A 21,908-nucleotide genomic window follows, 5' to 3' on the forward strand; every position below is an offset into this window, starting at 1 on the left:
TCCCTTTCGTCCCCACACCTTTCTGTAGCTCTGAGAGTTGACTAACTTCTCTCTGTGTTGCCTTGATCTTGGCCTCCAGCTTCCTTCTCCATGGAGAGTAATGCTCTTTGTGGCTGATGGTGTTCATCTTGTAGTCAAGCATCTCTAGCATTACTGTTGCTGTGGTGTATATCAGCTGATTGGTCTCAGTTATGGTCCTAGTAGTGATAGTACGTAGTGCTGTATTCACATCCTCTAGCAGAGTTTCAGAGGGTACTTTGTCACTTAGCCTTGGTAATTGGCTAAGGGGGTGCCAGGTGTACAGCTTAGTACATATACATATATGTGTGTGTATATATATATATATATATATATATATATATATATATATATATATATATTTATGTGTGTGTGTGTGTGTGTGTATGTATGTATGTATGTATGTATGTATGTATATATATATTTTGCAAAATGGCTTGATAGCCCCCCCCCCCAGAAAATTTCAAATTAAAAGTCCCCACCTTTAAATTTCACATAGATTGATTAAATTTGGTAGGTGCATGTAGCATGTCCAGACGTGCAAAAAAGCCTCTTTGAGTCATACCCTGAGTCCAACAGGAAGTCAGCCATTTTGAATTTAATTTGCAGATTTTTACCATTTCTCGGCGTTGTATTTTAACAAACTCCTCCTAGAGATCTAACCCAAAGGACTTCAAATTTGGTCAGTATCATCTAAAGACCTTTGCAATGAAATGTTATCAAAATCTTGAGTTTTCACTGAACACAATTGCTGTGGCGACGTGGCAAACTTTGACGTTTCACCATGAAACAGGAAGTTGTTATAACTTTAACGTACATCATCCAATCTGTCCCAAATTTCTCATGCTTGATTAAGGTCCCGACCTGAACACAACTATCTGTCAACATTGACTCATTGTCATAGTACCACCTACTGGCAACAAGAAGTTACAGGTGCTGTACTTTTATGACCTGTGCCTAGCAGGTTGAACAGATCTACTTCAAATTTGGTCAGAAAAGCCTTAAAACCTTAATGATTATATATTGTGAATATTGTGAGTTTTCATTGAACACTGTCGCTGTGGCAACACTGCAAATTTCAATGTTTCACCATTGCAAAACAAGTTGTTGTAACTTGGGTCCACATGGTCAGATCTTTCCTAAATTTCACATGTTTGATAAGAGTCCAAATATGAAGACATATACAGGACAAACAAGTAGCCCCCCGTCTGAAAAGTGAAGCTAATGCGGAAGTGCCTTAAACATGCATTCTTTATAATGGCCAGCAGGGGGCATTTCCACTGGCTGCAAAAATAAGTCCAATTGTATGGAAGTCTTTGAGAAAATGACCCCGCTTCTCACCTGATTTATTAAATCGGTAAACACTTTCCTGATGAGTTTATGGTCTCAATCGCTAGTATGACATTCATTTTATAAATTATGGCACCTTTAGAGTGAAATAGATGATAAAGCAGCATATGCTTTAGGGCATGGCTATGCTGTGATAACACAGAGCCTATACATATACTGGCTAATATTTATTCACAGTAATAGCGCCACCTACTGGCAACAGGACATTATAGACCACATACTTTTACTAACTACTCCTAGCAGGTTAACCAGGTCCACCTAACATTTGGTCAGCTAAGTTGTAGGACGATGATGCTAAATATTGAAGCTTTCGATTTTTCATCAAAAGCTGTTGCCATGGCAACATATTGTTTGCCATGAAACAGGAAGCTGTTTTTGCAGGCATTTAAATGTCCAATATGGGTCTTGGGCTTGAGTGTGGCAAAAAAAAAAAAAAAAAAATTCTAGGTGGCAAAATGGTGCCACCTAGAATATTTCAAAGTTGAAGCCCCCACCTTTAAATTTGACATACATGAACAAAATTAGATAGGCACATGCATCATGTCCAGGCACACAAAAAAGCCTCCGTAGCCATACCCTGAGTCCAACAGGAAGTCGGTCATTTTGAATTTAATGTTCCAATTTTTGTGCAGTTTTTGCCATTTGCAGGCGTCATACTTTAACCAACTCCTCCTACAGATTTGACCTGACTAACTTCAAATTTGGTCAGTCATCTAAAGCCCTTTGTGATGAAAAATGATCAAAATCTTGACTTTTCACAGAACGTCCTTGACATGATGTGCCCATAAATTTGCATGTTTTGCCATGAAAAAGGAAGTTGTTGTAACTCCACTAGACTTTGTCGAATCTGTCCCAAATTTCACATGCTTAATTGGAGACCAGACCAGAATACATCTACATGTCAATATTGAGTCATAGTCATAGCGCCACCCACTGACAATAGGAAGTCAGCTTTATGTAACAAACATCATGCGATTTACATGAAATTTACATGCTGGGGTCTACATATGATATACAGCAACATAACGCATAATTGTGGGTGCTCTCTAGCACCACATAGTGGACATAGGAAGTGGTATTTATCTCCTTTGTGCAACATCCAATATTTGTGACAATGCATATGCATGTCAGGCAGTGTTGGGTGTAACGCGTTACTGTAATCACATTCGTCTGTGATGCAGTAATGTAACGCGTCACTGTTCCTACATTCAGTAATCACATTAGAGTTACTAATCAAAAAATTCGTCGTTACTTGCGTTACACAGGTTCTTCAATTATCTGCATAAAAAAATAATCAAAGGTGCCTTTCGTGCAGGCTTGCGGAACAATCGCCTGACCTCTCATGACGTGACTTTGGCTAGAGTTCCGACACACACATACACAAATGTGTGGGAGTAAAGACAAAAATGGCAGAGCGGTCTACAGCTTTTGAGGGGTTTAGGTATGCACATTACTTCAAATTTGTTACACGAAAGGACAAGAATGTGATGGTAAAGTGCAAACTGTGCCCAGGCCAGAAACAACCATCCACTGCTGTGAACACAACATCAACTCTCCAAGCACCTGCAAAGGCAACATGTTAACACAAAGCTAGTAGCCAAAGACTCCCGGACCTAGAGTGATGCTCAAGCTGAGTGTTTGCCGACCCCAACCAAGCAGCCAAAGCTTGATTTTCAACAGGTAACGTTAACAAAAGCAGAGATGAATAGGCTTGTAGCATCGTATGTACAAGAGGAAATCTCTGTCTTCCAGAAACATACTCAGCATAATACAATAACAGGGAACAGGCAACCACCATCATCAGACAGTAAAACTTTTTCTTTTGTATGTCCTCCTTAGTAAGATAGGGATTTGTGCTGATATGTGGGCATATGTAAGGTTTAACGTTATATTGGTAACTGGCAATTACACGACAATGCGTCTCAGGCGTTGTTGCGGAGTAATGCAAAAGTAATGTAACAACTAGTGTAATTAATTACCTTTCACAGGGAGTAATTAAGTAAAGTAATGTATTACTTTAAAAAAAAAAAACGAGTAATGTGTAATACATTACATTTTTTGAGTAACGACCCCAACACTGATGTCACACAACTTGAACTTTATGTATTGCTGCTTTGATGACCCGCTTGTGTAGCACAGCCTATTGGCAACAGAAAGCAAGCCTTATGTTACAAACTATGTTGATTTACATAAAATTTAAATTGTGTTTTCTACATTTGATATGCAGCAACATAATATACATTTAGTGCATGTTTTTTAGCACCACATAGTGGACACAGGAAGTGATAGTTATCTCCTGCATCATGTTGCTCAGCAATAACAGCACTTCGGCAATGTATAACAGCAATAATAGCATGACTCAACATGCATGAACGTGTGTGTACCCAATCATCGCTGCTTGAAGCTTTAATTTAGTTTTGTTTTTTTGTGATTTGCTGAGAGACGTGCTTTTAATGTGGAGGAAAACAGAAACAGAGAATGTGTGAGACACACAGAAAGAGAGAGAGTGGGAGTCAGAGAATGGAAAATTGAATAAATATGTGTGTGTGTGTGTGTGTGTGTGTTTATTTTTGAGTCAGAATTAAGAGCACATTAAATTAAGAGACTATGAGACAGTTCTGTTATCAGGCAACAGTAACAAGGGGTCCTTTTTGTAGTATTTCTCAGTAACCTGGTACATTCAATTTTTGCTGCATTTATTTTCCTTACTCAAACAGTCAATCCATCCTTTTTCTGACATTTAAGAGCTTAAGCTCAGTAGTTGCTGAAAATGAATCCCACGGTTGGAGTACACCAGGACTGTACCTTTAAAATAAATGCCCTCACAAACCGTGGAGATTTGTTTGTGTACAATTGCTTTACAGTTACAAATACTTGTTTTTGTGTAAAACTACTGAACCAGATAACAGCTTTCAACAAAGTGTGTGCTGATCTTTAATACACTCTTCATGTGAGTCAGTTTTTTATGTTTGATTGGTAGTAAAGTAGCATAATCAGGGCAAGTAATGTAGAAAAGTTGTTAGACTCTCCTCAACACTTACCTAGTTGTCAGATTCTGATCTTCTGATTTGTATGAAAGTAATTACCGTATTCATGTATTCCCAGTATACCCAGTATTCACAGAATGTTTAGTCCCAGGTGTTGTCGCTACCTGATGTAGCCTATAAAATGTCACAGAAGTGCTAGCCAATAGCAGACTGAGTTTGCAACAGCAATCTATTAACCATTACAGTCAAACTCAGTGAAATGCTATAGAGCTCACTTCCCCTTTAATGGTTGTGAATCTCAGCAAAATAAACACAAACACCAAATCTTGATTTTTGCATGCGTTTGTCCTAATTCTTAGTGTTTGTGTTGTGTATTGTTGTTTTAAAGAGCGCATGGAGACGGCCAATAAGCAGCTTGCTGCTAAAGACTGTGATGGCTCAGAGGACAACCGCAAGACCATCTCCCAGCTGCTCGCACAGAGTGAGCACCATACTCTCACACACACACACACACACACACACACACACAGCCTTGGACATTCACAATGTCGGTGTCTGGATAACATTATGGTCCATGTGATGTGTCTGAAGAAACACAACACTTAAAAGTTCCACATCATGCTGTTCTAAAATCTATCTCTGTGGAGGTGACGGAAAGGGAATGTGTTTGTACATGTCATGTACTTGTGTGTGTGTGTGTGTTCAGACAAAGAGACACTGCGTGAGAAAGAGAAGCTGGAGATGGAGCTGAATGCACTTCGCTCCACCACAGAAGACCAGAGGAGACACATTGAGATCAGAGACCAAGCGCTCAACAACGCCCAGGCAAAAGTGGTGAAGCTGGAGGAGGAGGTAAGAGCATCACTTATCACTCTGCATGTAATCCTGGTTTTTGGATTTGGGTTTTTGGACTGTGTAAGGAACCGAGCTGGCAGACAAAGGAGACTCAGGTGGTTTCAAAAAAGAGGGTTTTTATTTTACCCAAAAAATGCAACCCCCCCCCCCCAACACAGGTTAACTCAACAAATCAACTAAACCAAAAATACCCAACTAAACATTCAATAAAGAGAAACAAACAATATGACTAAACTTGTAATAAACAGTTCCCCCCTATGAGGTGGCAGGACTTGGTATGACCCAATTGGCCACTTCCTGTATTTAACCATTCCATGTCCTGGTGCACATCCTTTGCCCAGGCCTGGCCAGATGTCCTCCAGGAGCAGCACCCCAACACTGGTAACTCAAAAAAATGAAAATTAGAACTTAAACTAATGACTGTACAAAAGTTAACCAAATGTGCGTGCTACAAATAGAAACTAATGTACTGCCAAACTGTACAATAAAATGAGAATGGTGTATGAAACAAAATCCAGTGTGTTGTTATTTATTTGTATGCAATGTGAAATGTAATTAAATTAGCTAACTGAGGAAAAAATTAACTACAAATGTAAAAGAGACCAAAGTGTGAGTGCCAGCTGGGATACAAACTTCAAAACAGCTGTGTGGCTGCAAGTGCGGCCATCACAGACTGCTTGTTGTCATCTTTATCAGAAACTGGAGCCAGAAAAAATATAAAAATAAAGAATGTTTTCACATCCATCTGCTGAAGGGGGAAAGTTTCTCTGCTAAATCTGAGTTGAAGGCATGCATGATTTGTGACATCACAACTAGTTTGGAGCCAGTCATGATCCACTGTGCAATTTGCAAGTGTGATATGTGAACTTGAAGCCTCCGGTGCAGATAATTATTATTCAAAGCAGAATATTTTATATGCCTTAAAACATATCTGGAGGGAACTTTAAGAATACAGACGACAGATTGCTGTAATTAAACTTTTTAAATGTGATATTATGGTTGTCTCATTTCCAGTTGCCGAATGTGTTACTGATAGCATTTTTACTGCTCTCAATTCAGTTAATTTTGCTATATTCTTCTTTACTGTGAATAATTACCCTCTGTACATTTAAACTTACACTAGTTCTGCTCAATCACTCTTGGCTCTCTCCTTCTTTTAGCGACTTTTCTTGCTAATCCCACATTTGTTAGTTACTTTATCTCAGCGGTAAGCTTAGCAGTTAACTTATCTTAGCAGGGATCGATGGCTTTGCTCTCTCCCTCTTGCTCTCCTGCTGCCTCGGTTTGTCATATGTTTAGCTATTCCTCTGCCTACTTTAGTGATAATGGTACATGTAATAAATGTAGTTAATGTGTAGTGTTGGAAGTGAGGCTCAGTGAATTGGAAGTGTGGCTCCGCACCATGGAAAACCAATTGTTAGCAATTGTAGTTAGGCAGCCCCCAGAAGCTGGTGCAGGCTGACCTAGCGTAGCTCCTACTCCCCCGGTACTTCCCAAGCCAAGGTGGTTGGGTCACTGTCCAAAGAAAGCATAGCCCTGAGCAAAAGCCAACAGTTCACCACCAACCAGTTCACGTTTATAACAGGTTAACTAACAGACTTTCTGGGGAAAACCTGGGCTGCAGTCGAATAGTCTTTTTTGCTTAGGAAGGTTCCTAACTGAGAAATGACCCGGAAGTATCAAGTGGCAGCCATGACAAGAGCTGGTTGAATTCTCTAAATGCAAATGAAAGGTGCATCAATGCTTCCTTTCTAATCTCCTTTAGCATAGGGTACACTTTACCATCCTTTACAAGAGGAAAGGAGATAATTCCGTCCCACAATGCCTTGCGGCAGCGAGCAACGCACCATTCACAAACTAAAACAATGAAACCCACATTACACATCCACAGCAGTCCGTTTATCCTCTGTCCAAAGTTGTGTTCAGATTGTTTGATAATAGGATAAACAATTATACAATGCATCATACATTTTTTGTGTGAATTAAAAAACAGAAATTCATGTGTTTTTCCCGTTTTCGTCTTCAGATCGGCAATTGGAATAGAAATTAAACCAAAACCAGAAAACAACTTGTTTTTCGCTTTTATTGCTATATTTATATTATCTGCCCCTACTGCATCTCTACGAGAATACTTTCATTGGCTATGCTTGCTATAGCACAGATATATAGATAGATCGATAGGTAGATAGATAGATAGATAGACAGATAGATAGATAGATAATCAATGAAGTTACACTTCTGTGCCTCGTGCGTAAATGCGCACAGAATTGAATTAAGCTTAATGGGGAAATGCACTTTCTGCTGTGGGGTTGGGGTTGATTGCTGCAGGTATTTAATAATCCTTCCACTGTAGCTCAACCAGGAAACACTGTCAATAAACATGAATGAATATTAGATCCTAACAGGTCCTGTCGGCGTGTCTGGAGATTTGAATAATCAGTGAAGTTACGCTGCTTTTCACTTTTTCTTTCCCTGTACAGTGTTTCCCTGTTGAGCTGGAGAAAATATATATATATATTTTATATATATATATATATATATATATATATATATATATATATATATATATTATATATATATATATTTTATATATATATATATATATATATATTTTTTTTTTTCTCCAATCAATCTTCCTGAATTAACTTCAACAATTTCTTCATCTAAACCATCAACCCGTCTCTTAGACCCCATCCCTATTAGGCTGCTTAAGGAAGTCTTACCCTTAGTTAGCACTTTTTTACGAGATATGATCAATCTGTCTTAAGTGAAATGCTATGTACCACAGTCCTTTAAAGTAGCTGTAATTAAACCTCTTCTTAATAACCCTACTCTTGATTCAGGCGTTTTAGCCAACTATAGACCTATATCTAACCTTCCCTTTCTCTCTAAGATCCTTGAGAAAGTAGTCGCCAATAAGTTGTGTGACTTTCTACATAACAATACTTTATTTGAGAATTTCCAGTCAGGATTTAGAGCGCATCATAGCACAGAGCACACAGCACTGGTGAAAGTTACAAATGACCCCTTGATTGCTTCGGACAAAGGACTTCTTTCTGTACTTGTCTTATTAGTTCTTAGTGCTGCATTTGACGCCATGGACCATCACATCCTATAATAGAGACTGGAACATGTAACTGATATTAAAGGAACAACAGTAAGCTGGTTTAAGTCCTGTTAATCAGACCAGTTTCAGTTTGTACACATTAGTAATGAATCCTCCATGCACACAAAAGTTAGACACAGAGTTCTACAAGGTTCTGTGCTTGGACTAATACTATTCACCTTATATATGCTTTCTTTAGGTAATATTATTCAGAAACACAGGAATTTTCATTGTTATGCAGATGATACCCAAGTATATTCATCAATTAAGCCAGATGAAACCAATTAGCTAACTAAACTCAAATCATGCCTAAAGGACATAAAGACATGAATGACCTGCAATTTTCTGCTTCTAAACTCAGACAAAACTGAAGTTATTGTGCTTGGCCCTAAACACCTTAGAAACACATTATCTAATGATATAGCTACTCTGGATGGCATTGCCCTGGCCTCCAGCACCACCGTAAGGAATCTGGGATTATCTTTGATCAGGATATGTCCTTTGACTCCCACATAAAACAAATTTCAAGGACTGCCATTTTTCACCTTCATAATATTGTGAAAATCAGGCACATCCTGTCTCAAAAAGATGAAGAAAAACTAGTCCACACATTTGTTATTTCTAGGCTGGATTATTGCAGTTCCTTATTAAAAGGCTGCCCTAACAAATCCTTTAAGACTCTCCAGCTGGTCCAGAATGCAGTTGCACATGTACTGACAAAAATTAAGAAAAGAGATCATATTTCTCCCATTTATCTTCGCTGCACTGGCTTCCTGTAAAATCCAGAACAGAATTTAATATCCCTCCCCTCACCTACAAAGCTCTTAATGGTCAGGCACCATCATATCTCAAAGACCTCATAGTACCCTATTATTTGTGGTTCCTTGAGTCTCCAAAAGTAGAATGGGAGGCAGAGCCTTCAACTATCAGGCTCCTCTCCTGTGGAACCATCTTTTGGTCTAGGAGGCAGACACCGTCTCTATGTTTAAACCTGCAGTGCAGAACCTTTACATATAAATGAACGTCTGGTCATAGTTTCTAATGCTGGTAGAGATTGTTCACAGTGACTCTCAACTACCCTCATAATAACTTCATGGAGACAGAATTTTAAAATTCATACATCAGAATGAAATAGAAATAACATTTTAAACATTGGAATTAAAGGTACAAATACAACAAAAGCACAAAGAGACAGAATAAAGAGCAATGTAAGTAGTAGTATTGTTATAATGATATTTCCTGTGGAATACTTAAATATTTTTTGTAAGAGGTGGGCACTGCAGTAATCTAAGTAAGATGTAATAAAAGCATAGATGATGCTGCTTTACAGATAAAGATCAAATCAGAAAAGTTTCAAAACAAGGTTGTAGTACTGATTTCACATCAGTCAAAAATGTTGAGCATTTGTTATGAAAAATGTTGCAAAGATTTGAGGGTTTTGTATTTTTGGGAATTTTCATGCCTTTATTAGAGATTTTGACAGTCGGTCTGGTCTGATGTTGGCCTGCTATCTGGCACCTATGTCTCCTCATAGTCTGCTCATCTTTCTGTTTGACTTTGTGGATGTGCTGTCATGTCCCCTGCTGCCTGTGGAGGGTGTGTGTAACTGAAGCACAGGATAAACTGACTGCTCTCAATTTCAGCATCGTTTTTCCTCATAGTTTTCTTCATAGCCTTCTTAGTTGGGGAAAATTAAGTGTTTGGTACATGGGTCTTACCATACACTAAATCTACAAGGGAGATTTTTGATATTGGTGCAGATGGCACATACTCACGACACTTGCCAATCACATACATGCAAGCGCATATCCATTCAAGTTACTTTGTAACTTTGTAACTTGAATGCTGTCAAAAACCATTTACGCTGGAATAGTCCATTTGCTATATTATAAACTTCAATGTGTAAACTAGTGTAACAATGTATTTAAGTGGTTTTATGAAATATGTGCAGGTTTCAAAATTGATTTAAATACAGTCACTCCACTGTTACAACTGTCCCAGTGTACAAGGACAGTTGTAACACATGCCAGGGACGGTTGTAACATGTCTGAAATATACATAATTAATCAATGAAATACTCAACCAAAAGCCATCAAATTATAATGCAAGAAAATTATTTAATGGGTAGAACACACATCCTCAAAAAGGTTTAAACATGAAATCAAAATGAATTAGTTTGAGGACATTCAGTACAGGGTCACATGACAAATGCCATATGATTTGGCCACTGCCCTGACTGATTTATCCTGTTTTATGCCACCTGAAGCCCTCTCCAGCAAAGGAAATGGGACTCCCCTGTCTGTCGTCCTCTTTCTGATATTTAGCATGCTGTAAGCAAACACGTTTCCACTGACTAGTGGCATGCAACTGATTATCATTGACTTAGCATGTAATTTTATGACATTTTACTTGATATTACTTGATATTATTTGATTTGCTATCTATCCATCCATCCATCCATCCATCCATCCATCCAGTGTATGTAGGCCTTTTATAAATGAAACTTGGTTTAGGGATGGTTGTAATAAGCAGTATCACCTGCCATGCTTTCACCTCATGTGAACTAGCTTGACTGCTGGTTTGACAAATGTTAGCCATTTCTGTTTTTAGCTTACAAACAGTGATTCTAATAATACTTGTTTGGATTCCTAGACATTTGATTTCAGGACAGCATCCAAAAAAATACATCTAATAGAAAAGTTAAATTTTTACCTCACAAAAACACTTTTGCTGGTAAGTTTCAAATGTGGCTTTTTTGTAAGCAAGAAGACAATCTAAGTGAGCATGTGTAGAGTGAGTGTAATCACTGCAGCTTGTTTCTGATTGGAGGAATTCAAGGTGTTACAACTGTCCCATGTTACAACTGTCCCTGGTCTCCCCTATTTCTATTGTTTACCTCCTTTCTTTCTTTCTTTTCTCACTTTCTTCCTTAATAGTGATGGTTTTTCCATTTCTTTTTTCTCTTTCTTTCATCTTCTGTTCCTTCTCCCTCCATCCCTCCTTCTTTTCCTCTTTCCCCCTTCTCTCAAACATAATATCCTTTATTCTTCTTTCAGCCCCTTCTCCATCTCCTTCCCACTCTTTTCATCTTCTTCCCCCCATTACTCTCTTCTCACCTCTCCTCCCAGCATCCCTCTATCATGGATCGTCCAGCCCAGCTGCTGGTAGCTGAGTGTCAGCTAGTTTGGTAGAGATCCAGGAAGAGGGGGCATAACTGAGGTCCATAACAGGACAGGAAACAGGCTGGAGCTAGCCTCTGACACACAATGCCTGCTTGTTATCAGAACAAAAGAACTGCAAGCTTTCTATTGCTCCATCGTCCTCTCTACAAAATTAAAAGAGCCCTCAGATTCTTGGCGCTCAGCCTGCCTTCTCTCCACTCTGTTTTCCTCTCTGCTTTTCTTCCCAATTTTCTTTTCCTACTTTTGCAAAGAGTCATTCCAATCTAAATCAGTCTATTTAGCAAAGACTGCAGTTCAGAGAGGTTGGAGAGACTTTCAGGACACAAAGTCTGGATTATGTGCCGTGAACTTGAGAGTGTCTTCTGTTCCTCATTACCTGCTCACAGTTGTATATGTTTTGACACTCAACAATGTAATGATGCTGTGTTACTGCACATCCAAAAACATGTCATGTCATCATGGCATATAAGCAAAAAGTGTAGCAGAAGTGTCAGATAACTATATATGGACTGAGGACTACTCAAAATGAGGCAGAATATTTTACGGTTAATACTGACCTTAATTAAAGTTAGTTAGTTCCATGTAGTTCTCCAATTTATAGGACTACAATCTCTCTTTGCATATCAATCAAAATGTATGGCAGTACAACATATACTACAATATAATCTCAAATATAATCTTTGTGATGAGCAAATATATGCCGATAATATTATCCTGCCCAGAAATCAGTCAGGCTCTAGTGTGTAAATGTAATATTCCTTATTTTTCACGTAATCATGCTGAAATTATTAACAAGCTTACTTGTTACGCAACAACATGAAGTTGCGTTTGTGTTCCTGCTGTATCAAAAATTTCACTAAAGTAAAAATCATTTTCTCTGTTGTCTTGGTTCCCCCTGTACTATTCTTTTTGGGTATTTGCTGCATTGAAATCAGTTTTGACCAGATTTTGTCAAGAACTGAAACAAATCAAAGTAGACAATAAGCCCTCTGCTTGTGAAACAGATTTCTGCTGAACCACTATGACTCAGGGTCCTCTGTTGTGGACTCCTCAAAGCTTCTTGGTGTGTAGCAAATTTACCATCTTCAACAGTCAAATAACCCCACACACCTCAATTTATGATTCTCATTACCAGGGATTGAATTATTTTTGTACATTTTGGCTACTGTGGGTAGAGGGGGTCATCCACTAATCGCAGGGTTGGTGATTCCATCCCTTGCTCCATCTGTCCATATGTTGAAGTGTCCTTGAGCAAGACCCCGAACCCCAAGTTGCTTCTGATGGTCGGGCGAGCACCTTGCATAGCATTGGTGTGTGAGTGGGTGAATGAGAAACAAAAACTGTAAAACGCTTTGTCTTTTAAGGTAGAAAAGTGCTATACAAGTGCAGCCCATTTACCGCTTTTTTAGTCCATGCAGCCACCCAGTCATACATATTGTACAGCCTACACAACAGCACAGTGATGGGCATCTCTGGTAACACTTTATTGTCATTTCCAGGTTAAAATTCTATGTTTGTAATAGTGCTTTATGAAGACCCTGGTGTGTTTGATGTAAAGTTGGCTGCCTGGCCCTGTATAAATGTGAATTAGCACAGCAGAGTTACCATTATGTAAATATTGCTTTCTCTCCAACCGGTCAAGGCAGATGCCCACCTAGAGCCCAGTTCTGCTTGAGGTTGTAAGTCTAAATGTAAGTCTATATAAATACCCCAAAAGTGACTTTAGTAAACCTGAGTGTGTGTGTTTGTGTGTGTGTGCAGCTGAAGAAGAAGCAGGTTTACGTGGAGAAGGTGGAGAGGATGCAGCAGGCACTGGCGCAGCTCCAGGCGGCATGTGAGAAGAGAGAACAACTTGAGCACAGACTCCGTACAAGACTGGAGAGAGAGCTGGAGTCGCTACGCATGCAGCAGGTAACACACCAAGCCTATGCTGCTTGACAGTCATTAGACTATCAGTGACTGAAGACATCATCAGAAAGTGACGATGCCCCTACCTATTTTAATATTATTCATTTATTTAAGAGGCGATGGGGCAAAATGTATTTATGAATTGTATACAGATTTAGAACTCTGAGTTCTAAATGTTTTACATTTGGAAGTAGAGAATAATATAGCCCATCCAGAGCTGCTATGAAGGCTGGGTACACCTCCTGTTTTTGTGTCTGTTCATTCTTTTGTTTTCTGTCACATTAGACAGACTAGTTTTGTTTTCATTGTCTTTAACTGTTATTTGTACCTCTGTGTTTTCTGTGTAGGTTGTTAACCATGTTAAGTGTTGTTACTAGAAAATATATCCAAATAGAATGCTAAGCAGGTGTAATGTTTTCCATAACCACTATTTTAATCCGTCATCTTAGTTTTTATTGGGAGCCTTCTTGCTCCCTCTTTTACTATGTCATGTTGCTATAACCTAAAATTACTACAATTGGGAGGTAATATAAGTGACAAGCCAGGAACATTTCGTTTTGAATCAAGTCAAACAAGAGAGTCCCCCCCCCCCCCCCCTCCTTTGTTTCTCCCAGCGCCAGGGAGCTTCTCAAAGCAGTGGTGCAGTCCCTTCAGAGTACAATGCCACAGCATTAATGGAACACCTGAGGGAGAAGGAGGAGCGCATTCTGGCACTTGAGGCTGACATGACCAAATGGGAGCAGAAATATTTGGAGGAGAGTGTGATGAGGCAGTTTGCCCTGGATGCTGCTGCCTCTGTTGCCACTCAGAGGTACATGTGCATAAGAGTTATTGACATTTAATTTTTTTAAGCTATCGATTCAGACACTGACATCTCTGATCTTCATAAGCTAATGTCAAATTACAGCATTCGCAAATGAATGTCTTCTCTGGTTCTTGTTCTGGTTGCTGAAGATTCATTACAATCAGACAATAAGGCTGCAGTATTTGAGACATAAAGCCTAGCTCTCTGAAGGAAGCTTTGTAGTTGGGAGTCTGGGTTTACTGCTTGCAACCATTTTTTTTTTAATTCAAATTTGAGTAATGGAATGTAGCCTGAAAGGAGTCTAGCAAACAGCAGCCAGAGTAGCAGCAAACAGCTCAGCTAAGCATGATCTGCTAAGACACCTGTCAATCAAACCTGGTCCCTTAAAGGAAAAGTAGAAGGGAAATTAGCTATTAAAGCTATAATATGTAACTATTCTGCATTAAAATGTCTAAAAACTAGACCTATGTTATATATTTTGTTGAGTTGTGTACATTATTCCAAATGTTTTCAACAATTTTCAAACCCAGAGAAATCAGTAATTTTAATTAAGGTAACGGTCCATTTCGTTCAGTTGCCTGTCAATGGTGTCATACCCCTCTACAAAAGAGCATATGCGCACAAGATGCATGTGTGTGCTTGTTCGGCACAATTGCACCTACCAAAGAGTATATGCATACGAGATAATACGTTGGTGGTGTGGTTGTCTGCAAGAAACTGTCATAAATTGACTTTTATTCCATTTTAAGCCACATTTTCATGATAAACTTTTTATATCCTGGTTGTTTTTAACTATATCTTTTAATCGGAGGGAGGATTTTAGTTATTGGACATCTGGATCTTAAGTTATCAGAGAAACAAGCTGACCAAATGTTAGCAGCAGCTCAGCTAGCAGCCCCTCAGATGTCCTGTGCCAGCCAAACAACTCCCATGATCCCACACTACTTCACAACGTCATCAAACTCTGTCTTTTGTTATTGTTTTTATTGAGAGACCCCTAGACCTAGACCCCCTCTTTTGCAGGGATACATCTGCAGCAGTGATAAGCCACTCTCCCAGCAGCAGCTACGACACGTCAGTGGAGGCACGAATCCAGAAGGAAGAAGAGGAGATTCTCATGGCTAACCGGCGCTGTCTAGACATGGAAAGCAGGTATAGCACACTCCACATGCAGCCTTCCTGGTACCTTCCATGTAAATATTTGTATTTATTTATTGATTGGGACAGTGTGCAGTTTTAAACATAAAAGATGAACTGCAACAGAGTTAGCTCAAAGCTAATTTGCATCCGCAGTCCCCCACAATCAAAACAAACAACAGCACAACAAACAGTACAAAGCAAAACACACACAGAACACACCATACAAAATACTAAATACAAAGCTACACACAACAGCACATCACATACTCCCACAATGTCAATTAGAAATTAATATGTAAACTTGTCAAATTAAAAGCAAGACTACCTGCGCTAATGAGAAGACCATAGATAAAGTTTAGACTCAGTGGTCACACAGCTGATTGGTCTTAAGTAGATACATTCAAGGTAATTTGGCCTTGAATGTATTGATTGAACTACAGTTCTTCATATCATCAGGTAGGACATTCCATTATATTTCTTAGACAAAATTAACCGAATTGCAGGTGTAAAAGTGCCAGTGTAGCTCTCAGGGTCTCGCTGTCCTGCAGTAACTGTGGCTTCCTCTTGTTATACCTTACCCAGGATAAAGAATCTCCATGCTCAGATCATAGAGAAGGATGCCATGATCAAGGTGCTCCATCAGCGCTCCAGAAAGGAACCCATCAAGTCAGATGCGCCACCTGCCATGAGGTCCTCTAAGTCCCTAATGTCTATCTCCAACACTGGATCTGGTGGTTCAGGACTGCTTTCTCACAGCCTGGGACTCAGTAGCTCGCCCATCACTGAAGAGCGCAAGGACACAAGCTGGAAGGGGAGCCTGGGTAAAAACCAGCAGCAGCCTTATGCCTGCTAACTGTTTTTTTTAACCATGTCATACTTTCAAGAACAGCAGAAACTATACTGAGTGTGAGAACCAGAGCTAGAGAGTCACTTGAAGTAAAGATTGTTCTCTTCTCATTCCTCCAGGGGTTCTGCTGGGTCCAGAGTTTCGCACAGAGTCTCTCAGAACAGAGTCAATCTCATCATCCCCCTCCCCGGTGCTTCCTTCCACCCCGATGACAGCAGGCCACTCAAAGACGGGCAGCAGGGACAGCTGCACACAGACTGAGAAGGGCCAGAGTCAGGACACCAGCAAGCCCAGCACCCCAGCCCTGCAGAGCATGACGCTGCCCGCCCGCCTCTCCAGCCCCAGCCCTGTCTACATCCCTGACCGCATAGCAGGTCAGCACACACTTAATCCTCAATTCTGATTTTTTAGTCTTTTTGTAGTCTTTAGATCTTTTTGTGTTGTGTCACATTCATGTTTGTAAGTGACATGTGTGAACACTGCTGAGGTCCTAAACTGATTTAACTGACATGTGAGCCGCTTGCATACAACAACAATGACGTAATTTGTGTGACGGTCAAATCATAAACATGGATGACGTGTTGTAGAAGTTGGCAGACAATGTAGATGATAAGGGTTGAGGATGAGAAGGAGGAAGATACATGTTTATATTTCCCAGGCTGTGAGGAGCCGACACTAGAAACAAAGCTTTCTGGAGCAGTGAATCATATGAGGCAATTGTGTTGAAAATGGTTCACTGTTTCAAAGCATTTGATACACTCAAAATGGCGATGTCTGTTGGGCAACTTTGACATGGTAAGGATTCGGGACAAGACGTCATGAAACAGGCAACATATAAGTAAACTCACTGCTGTCATCTGTTTGTTTTGTCATATTTTATTTAACAAAGGTTATTTACCAAAAACTGTCTCATGTCTCAATGCGTGGATGTACAGATATATATGGAGATAATTAGTCATTTTTTAATAAGGTTTACTACTTTTATAAACTCTTTGATGAATTAGGGACAGTAAGCTCTGTCACAGATTTATATTATAACTGGCTTTAAGCAGTGACATGAAATAAAGAAATAAAACTGATTGTGCTACAATGATACTATAGTGTTTAAGGATATGCTTGTGCAACTAGGGAAGTGATTGTGCTAATGAAAAAAGAAAATAAAAAACACGTGGGGGATATTGATGTATATATGCAGGGGGTTCAAAGATTTTCATTAAAAAACAGAATAACGTGTTGGTTGGTGTGTCTATCTACAGTACAAGTATGTGTGTGTATTTATGTCTGTCTATTCTATACTACATATCTAATCTAATACTACTCTTACTTTAATTAAATTGTCCCTGGCTGTCTCTCAATGAAAATTTGGCGTATACGAAAATCTCCTCCACTCAAAAAACCCCACAAATTTTGGAGGGATTCTGCCCACTTTTAAACATTATGGGAGATTGACAAGCGCCCATTCCGCGCTCAACCCATATGATTCAACCAACCCAGTTCAGAGTTTAACCAGCACACTCACAGTCTCGCACACGCTCACAACGTGCTCCCGATTTGTGTGACATAACGAAGCTTAATTTGGGATGGTCAGGTGATTTTTGTTGTGGTGAAGTGAGGAGTCGATACATCTTGCCACGATGCTTTTGCTTTGAAAGGTCGATACAGTGTTGAGTAGTCTGCTTCGATTTTGACATCACTAGCCGACACTGAATGATGATGACAGGCAATATGCGCAGAGGAGTGAGACGTTGACAAGTGAAGAAGTGAAACAAAAAAACATATGAATTCCAATCTGACCATTCTGATAGTGGTCGCATAGCCACTGGGATCAGATGTGAATCAGATCTAGGACCACATATGCAAGTGGCCCAGATCAGCATGTAATATGAATGTAACCTAAGTTTTCCCCAAAGGGTTTGTGGAAAGTGAGTGAGACCACATCATTTGTCCATGTTACACTTAAATGTATTTCTTGCCATACTTGTCATTTGTTTGTTTAGCCAGTAGAACATCTCTTTCTGTAGCATTGCTTTCAAATACTGTCCCTGTTTTTTATGTTTAGTGTTGTTTTGTTATATTTACATCTGCATTTCTGGTTTAATCCAGATTTAAGGCCTTGGTTTCTTGAGTTATAGGTTAGCTTGTTTTGTTACTTACCAGACCCATCATGCTCCCCAGGAGACAAAAGGTGAAGGCACCCAACCACTTCCTGCTTTTAAGCTTTTACTGACATCACTAGTGATGCCATGGGTTGGACCAGCTATGGGGGGAATTTTTTGTATTTAGTTAAAAGTTAGGTTTAATATTTATTTTAATTGTACTTATTTTGGCTTATGGTGAGGACTATCTTGTGGATAAAGCCTGTAAACAATGTTAACTGATACAAGTGACATTGTTGTTTACCTGTTATAGGTGGGAAACTGAAACATCCCTGTGAGAAATATGGTCCTACCTAGATAGACTGGAGGGGGAGAGTTGTTCGTTTGGGAGAGAGGAGAAAGGAGAGAGGATATCAATGTAGGTGTAGCAATCAGATCCCAATGCATTCTCAATAGGGAAGCAACTAACTAATTTTCAGTATCAATCTATGTGCCGAGCATTTTCTAGATGAATGGTTTAGTTCGTAAACTGTCTGTAACCTGTCAACAGTCTAAAACCCAAAGATATTTAATTTACAATGATATGAAAGAGACAAATCCTCAAATTGGAAGGAGTGGAACCACAGAATGATAAGCATTTTTACTTAATATAGTGCCCTTTTTTTCTAACAGTCTGCAGTGAAGAATCACACCAAGACTTTGATCAAAAGCTCCTCTGTGCTACATTTACTGAGAATTTTTTGACTCATGAGTCAACGTTTAAGACCATTTCTTACCAGTTATGTACACACTGACACAGGTCCAGAATCTTTAAATGGGCTCTTTTTCACAAGTTAACACAGTTCCCCAGGGTCTTAATATAAAATGTATCGGACATGCTTTGGTCAAAATACCATAAAGATCAAGCACCACAGCAGCCTTCTCATCCTGTCTAAACAGCCCTGTTCAGAACAGTCAGTTTAAGTGTAAACAAACTTAGATTTTGTTGTGATTTAATTGCAATACACTGATTTCAAGGATGCCAAAATAACTACATCATGATGTTGATTTGTAAAAAGCCTGAATTCATCCTTTTTCAGGTCTGTCCGAAAGATGACAACCAAACAACTTTTAAAATGCTTGTTTTTTGAATGGAGTTCAGATCGATCAGAGCTATGCTAACATTGTAGCTGCTACATCCACACTCAAAATCACATCATCTAAAGGCATAAATACAGCAGTGACATTATTGTTTATACACACAGATATCTACTCACTGTGTAACTTTAAAATTATATAAACTCACTGGCATTTAAGATGTTTATTATTGATAACAGCAGCAGAGGTGGGGTGTGACTCCAGTGTTAGCTCTGGCTAGGTTGAGAAGCAAGATTGAAGATAAATCCACTTAATACCAAAAGTTTAAAAAACAAACTCCTCGCACCAGTAAACCGCTCAGGTTTTTATTCCTCCAGAGGATGAGACAGCAGCAGCAGCAGTGACACAGCTCTCTCCTGCAGAGCTCGTCAGCAAGCAGCAGCTCTGTCCCCCTGTCCAGCCGGCGATATGCGCAAGTTTTTCACCCTTTGCTTGATTTAGCTTAGCTTCGCATGTGACGTACGATGGGGGTATCAAATCTGAATGGCTTGTTGAATCACAAGAGTACAGGGCACACCAGCCCATAACAAAACTGACTGGGTGGTCTTATTTCACAGCTTATGTGTTAGTCGGCACATCAGAGACCCAAACAGATATGCACAAGCACTGAAAAAAGGAGTTTTTCATAATATGGCCCCTTTAACTGGTCATGCTGTTATGAACCAGGGCAATTATATCAGATGTATTAAATAAGCAAGCAGTTAGTGTTATATTGATTATGACTGAGGTAAATGTGACAATGAATTGTGAAACATGGTAGATTTGAGGACATATGGTCTGGCCCTTACACCTGACATCTCTAAATAATTTTTTACAATTTGATTATATCAGAAATGGTGACTGGCCATTTTTTAAAAATCTTTTGACTAGTTTCCATGTTCTTTGTGTAGACGTTCCACTGTTTCACAGCAGCACCTTGGAGCGGAGGGTCCCGGTCCAGTCCCATCTACAGCCACAGCTGCCATCCCCAGCCCCACCCACCCAACAGGAAGTGGACAACGACATGGTGGAGATCCTCATCTGACCCCATGACCTCGGAAAAAACCATCATCCAAATGATTGACTGGATGGCAGCTCCGTTGGAACAAACACAGAGACAGACTTGGAGGATGAGCTGGGGTGACAGACCCGCACACAGACCTTTTCATACTCTTATGTTTACATGTGCATTCATTCAAACACTTCCAGCATGACTGGAGTTTCCACATTTCCTTCATTCTTTCACTGAATCACTGTTTATCATCTTAGGAAACCTAGAAATAAGAAGCAATAAGCAGAAGTGTAGTGTCCCTCCCTGCCTTGTCTTAGCTATTGTAGTTTTTCTAAATAGGTGTTAATATGAAGTAGGGCTGCAATTTAAGATTATTGTATTACTGATGCTTCCTCTGATTATTTCTTTGATTAATCAATTAATAGTTTCGTCTTTAAAACATTCAAAAAATGTGAATAATGCCCATCACAATTTCCCAGAGCCCAATGACATCATCAAATGTCTTGTTTAGTACTACCAGCAGTCCAATACCCAAAGATATTCAATTTAATTAATAATTCTTAAAATTGAGATCCTTGAACCATCAAATATTTGAAGATTGGTGCTTCGATTCCCGGCTCCTTCAGTCAGCATGTCGAAGTGTCCTTGGGCAAAATACTGAACCCCAAATTGCTCCTGATGGCTGTGCCATTAGTGTGTCAATGTGTATGAATGATTAGGTTCCCTCAGATGGGCAGGTTGGGAACCTGCATGGTAGCCCCTGTATCCATTCAGTGTATGAATGTGTGTGAATAGGTGAATGTGACTTGTAGTGTAAAACGTGCTTTGAGTGGTCGGAAGACTAGAAAGGCGATATACAAGTATAGTCCATTTACTATGATCATTTATGATTATCAAAATAGTTGCCAATTAGTTTTCTGTCAATCGATTAATGGACTAATCGTTGCAGCTCTAATAATGGAGACTGGACCTGAAAAATGTTGATAGCCTCATATTTATAATCTGATGGCGTTTGCGCTTTCTTGGTCACAATGACTGTGAGAGATTTAATTTTGACAACTGATGTTTGAAGTTGAATGGAAGTTATCAAGCTCAAGAGGTTTGACAAAACTTAGTTTAAAAATTTTCAGTCGTGTGCTGATAAACTTGACACATAAATTAAATATCTAAAAAGGAAGGGGCAAAGCTGAAATTTAAAATTCAACATAGAGAGATTACACATCCACACATGTATTTTTAAGTTAGATTTAAAGTGAAGGATTTCTCTCTTTGTCATTCTTAGTGTTGTATGGCTGGCTGTGGTCAGTGACTAAAGCTTTGTTCAAATGCACTACTTTTTGACCCAGGGAGTTTAGTGTCATTATCACTGTGTGTACAGACTAGTAGTGACTACATTACTAACTGCACCAGTGGCATTTCAGCAGATTTGTTAACATTTGCAAAACTTAGCAGCTTAGCATTAGCAGCATTTTCTTCCTTGTCAACA

The 21,908-nt window shown here is 39.3% G+C and overlaps 1 protein-coding gene across 1 annotated transcript in view; it reads left to right on the forward strand.

The window, feature by feature from the left end:
* The window catches only part of amot (angiomotin), a 114,052-nt gene extending 93,149 nt beyond the window's left edge, over nucleotides 1-20,903 (forward strand). Inside the window, exons 5-12 of the mRNA XM_044370032.1 lie at nucleotides 4,744-4,836; nucleotides 5,062-5,207; nucleotides 13,260-13,409; nucleotides 14,021-14,217; nucleotides 15,235-15,363; nucleotides 15,934-16,172; nucleotides 16,318-16,572; nucleotides 20,322-20,903. Of these exons, the coding sequence (XP_044225967.1) occupies nucleotides 4,744-4,836; nucleotides 5,062-5,207; nucleotides 13,260-13,409; nucleotides 14,021-14,217; nucleotides 15,235-15,363; nucleotides 15,934-16,172; nucleotides 16,318-16,572; nucleotides 20,322-20,455 (1,343 nt within the window). The 3' untranslated portion in view covers nucleotides 20,456-20,903. The remainder of the gene's footprint in view (nucleotides 1-4,743; nucleotides 4,837-5,061; nucleotides 5,208-13,259; nucleotides 13,410-14,020; nucleotides 14,218-15,234; nucleotides 15,364-15,933; nucleotides 16,173-16,317; nucleotides 16,573-20,321) is intronic.
* Nucleotides 20,904-21,908: the final 1,005 nt, after the last annotated feature.

This window comes from Thunnus albacares, chromosome 13, assembly GCF_914725855.1.
Source record: "Thunnus albacares chromosome 13, fThuAlb1.1, whole genome shotgun sequence".
Lineage (NCBI taxonomy): Eukaryota > Metazoa > Chordata > Actinopteri > Scombriformes > Scombridae > Thunnus > Thunnus albacares.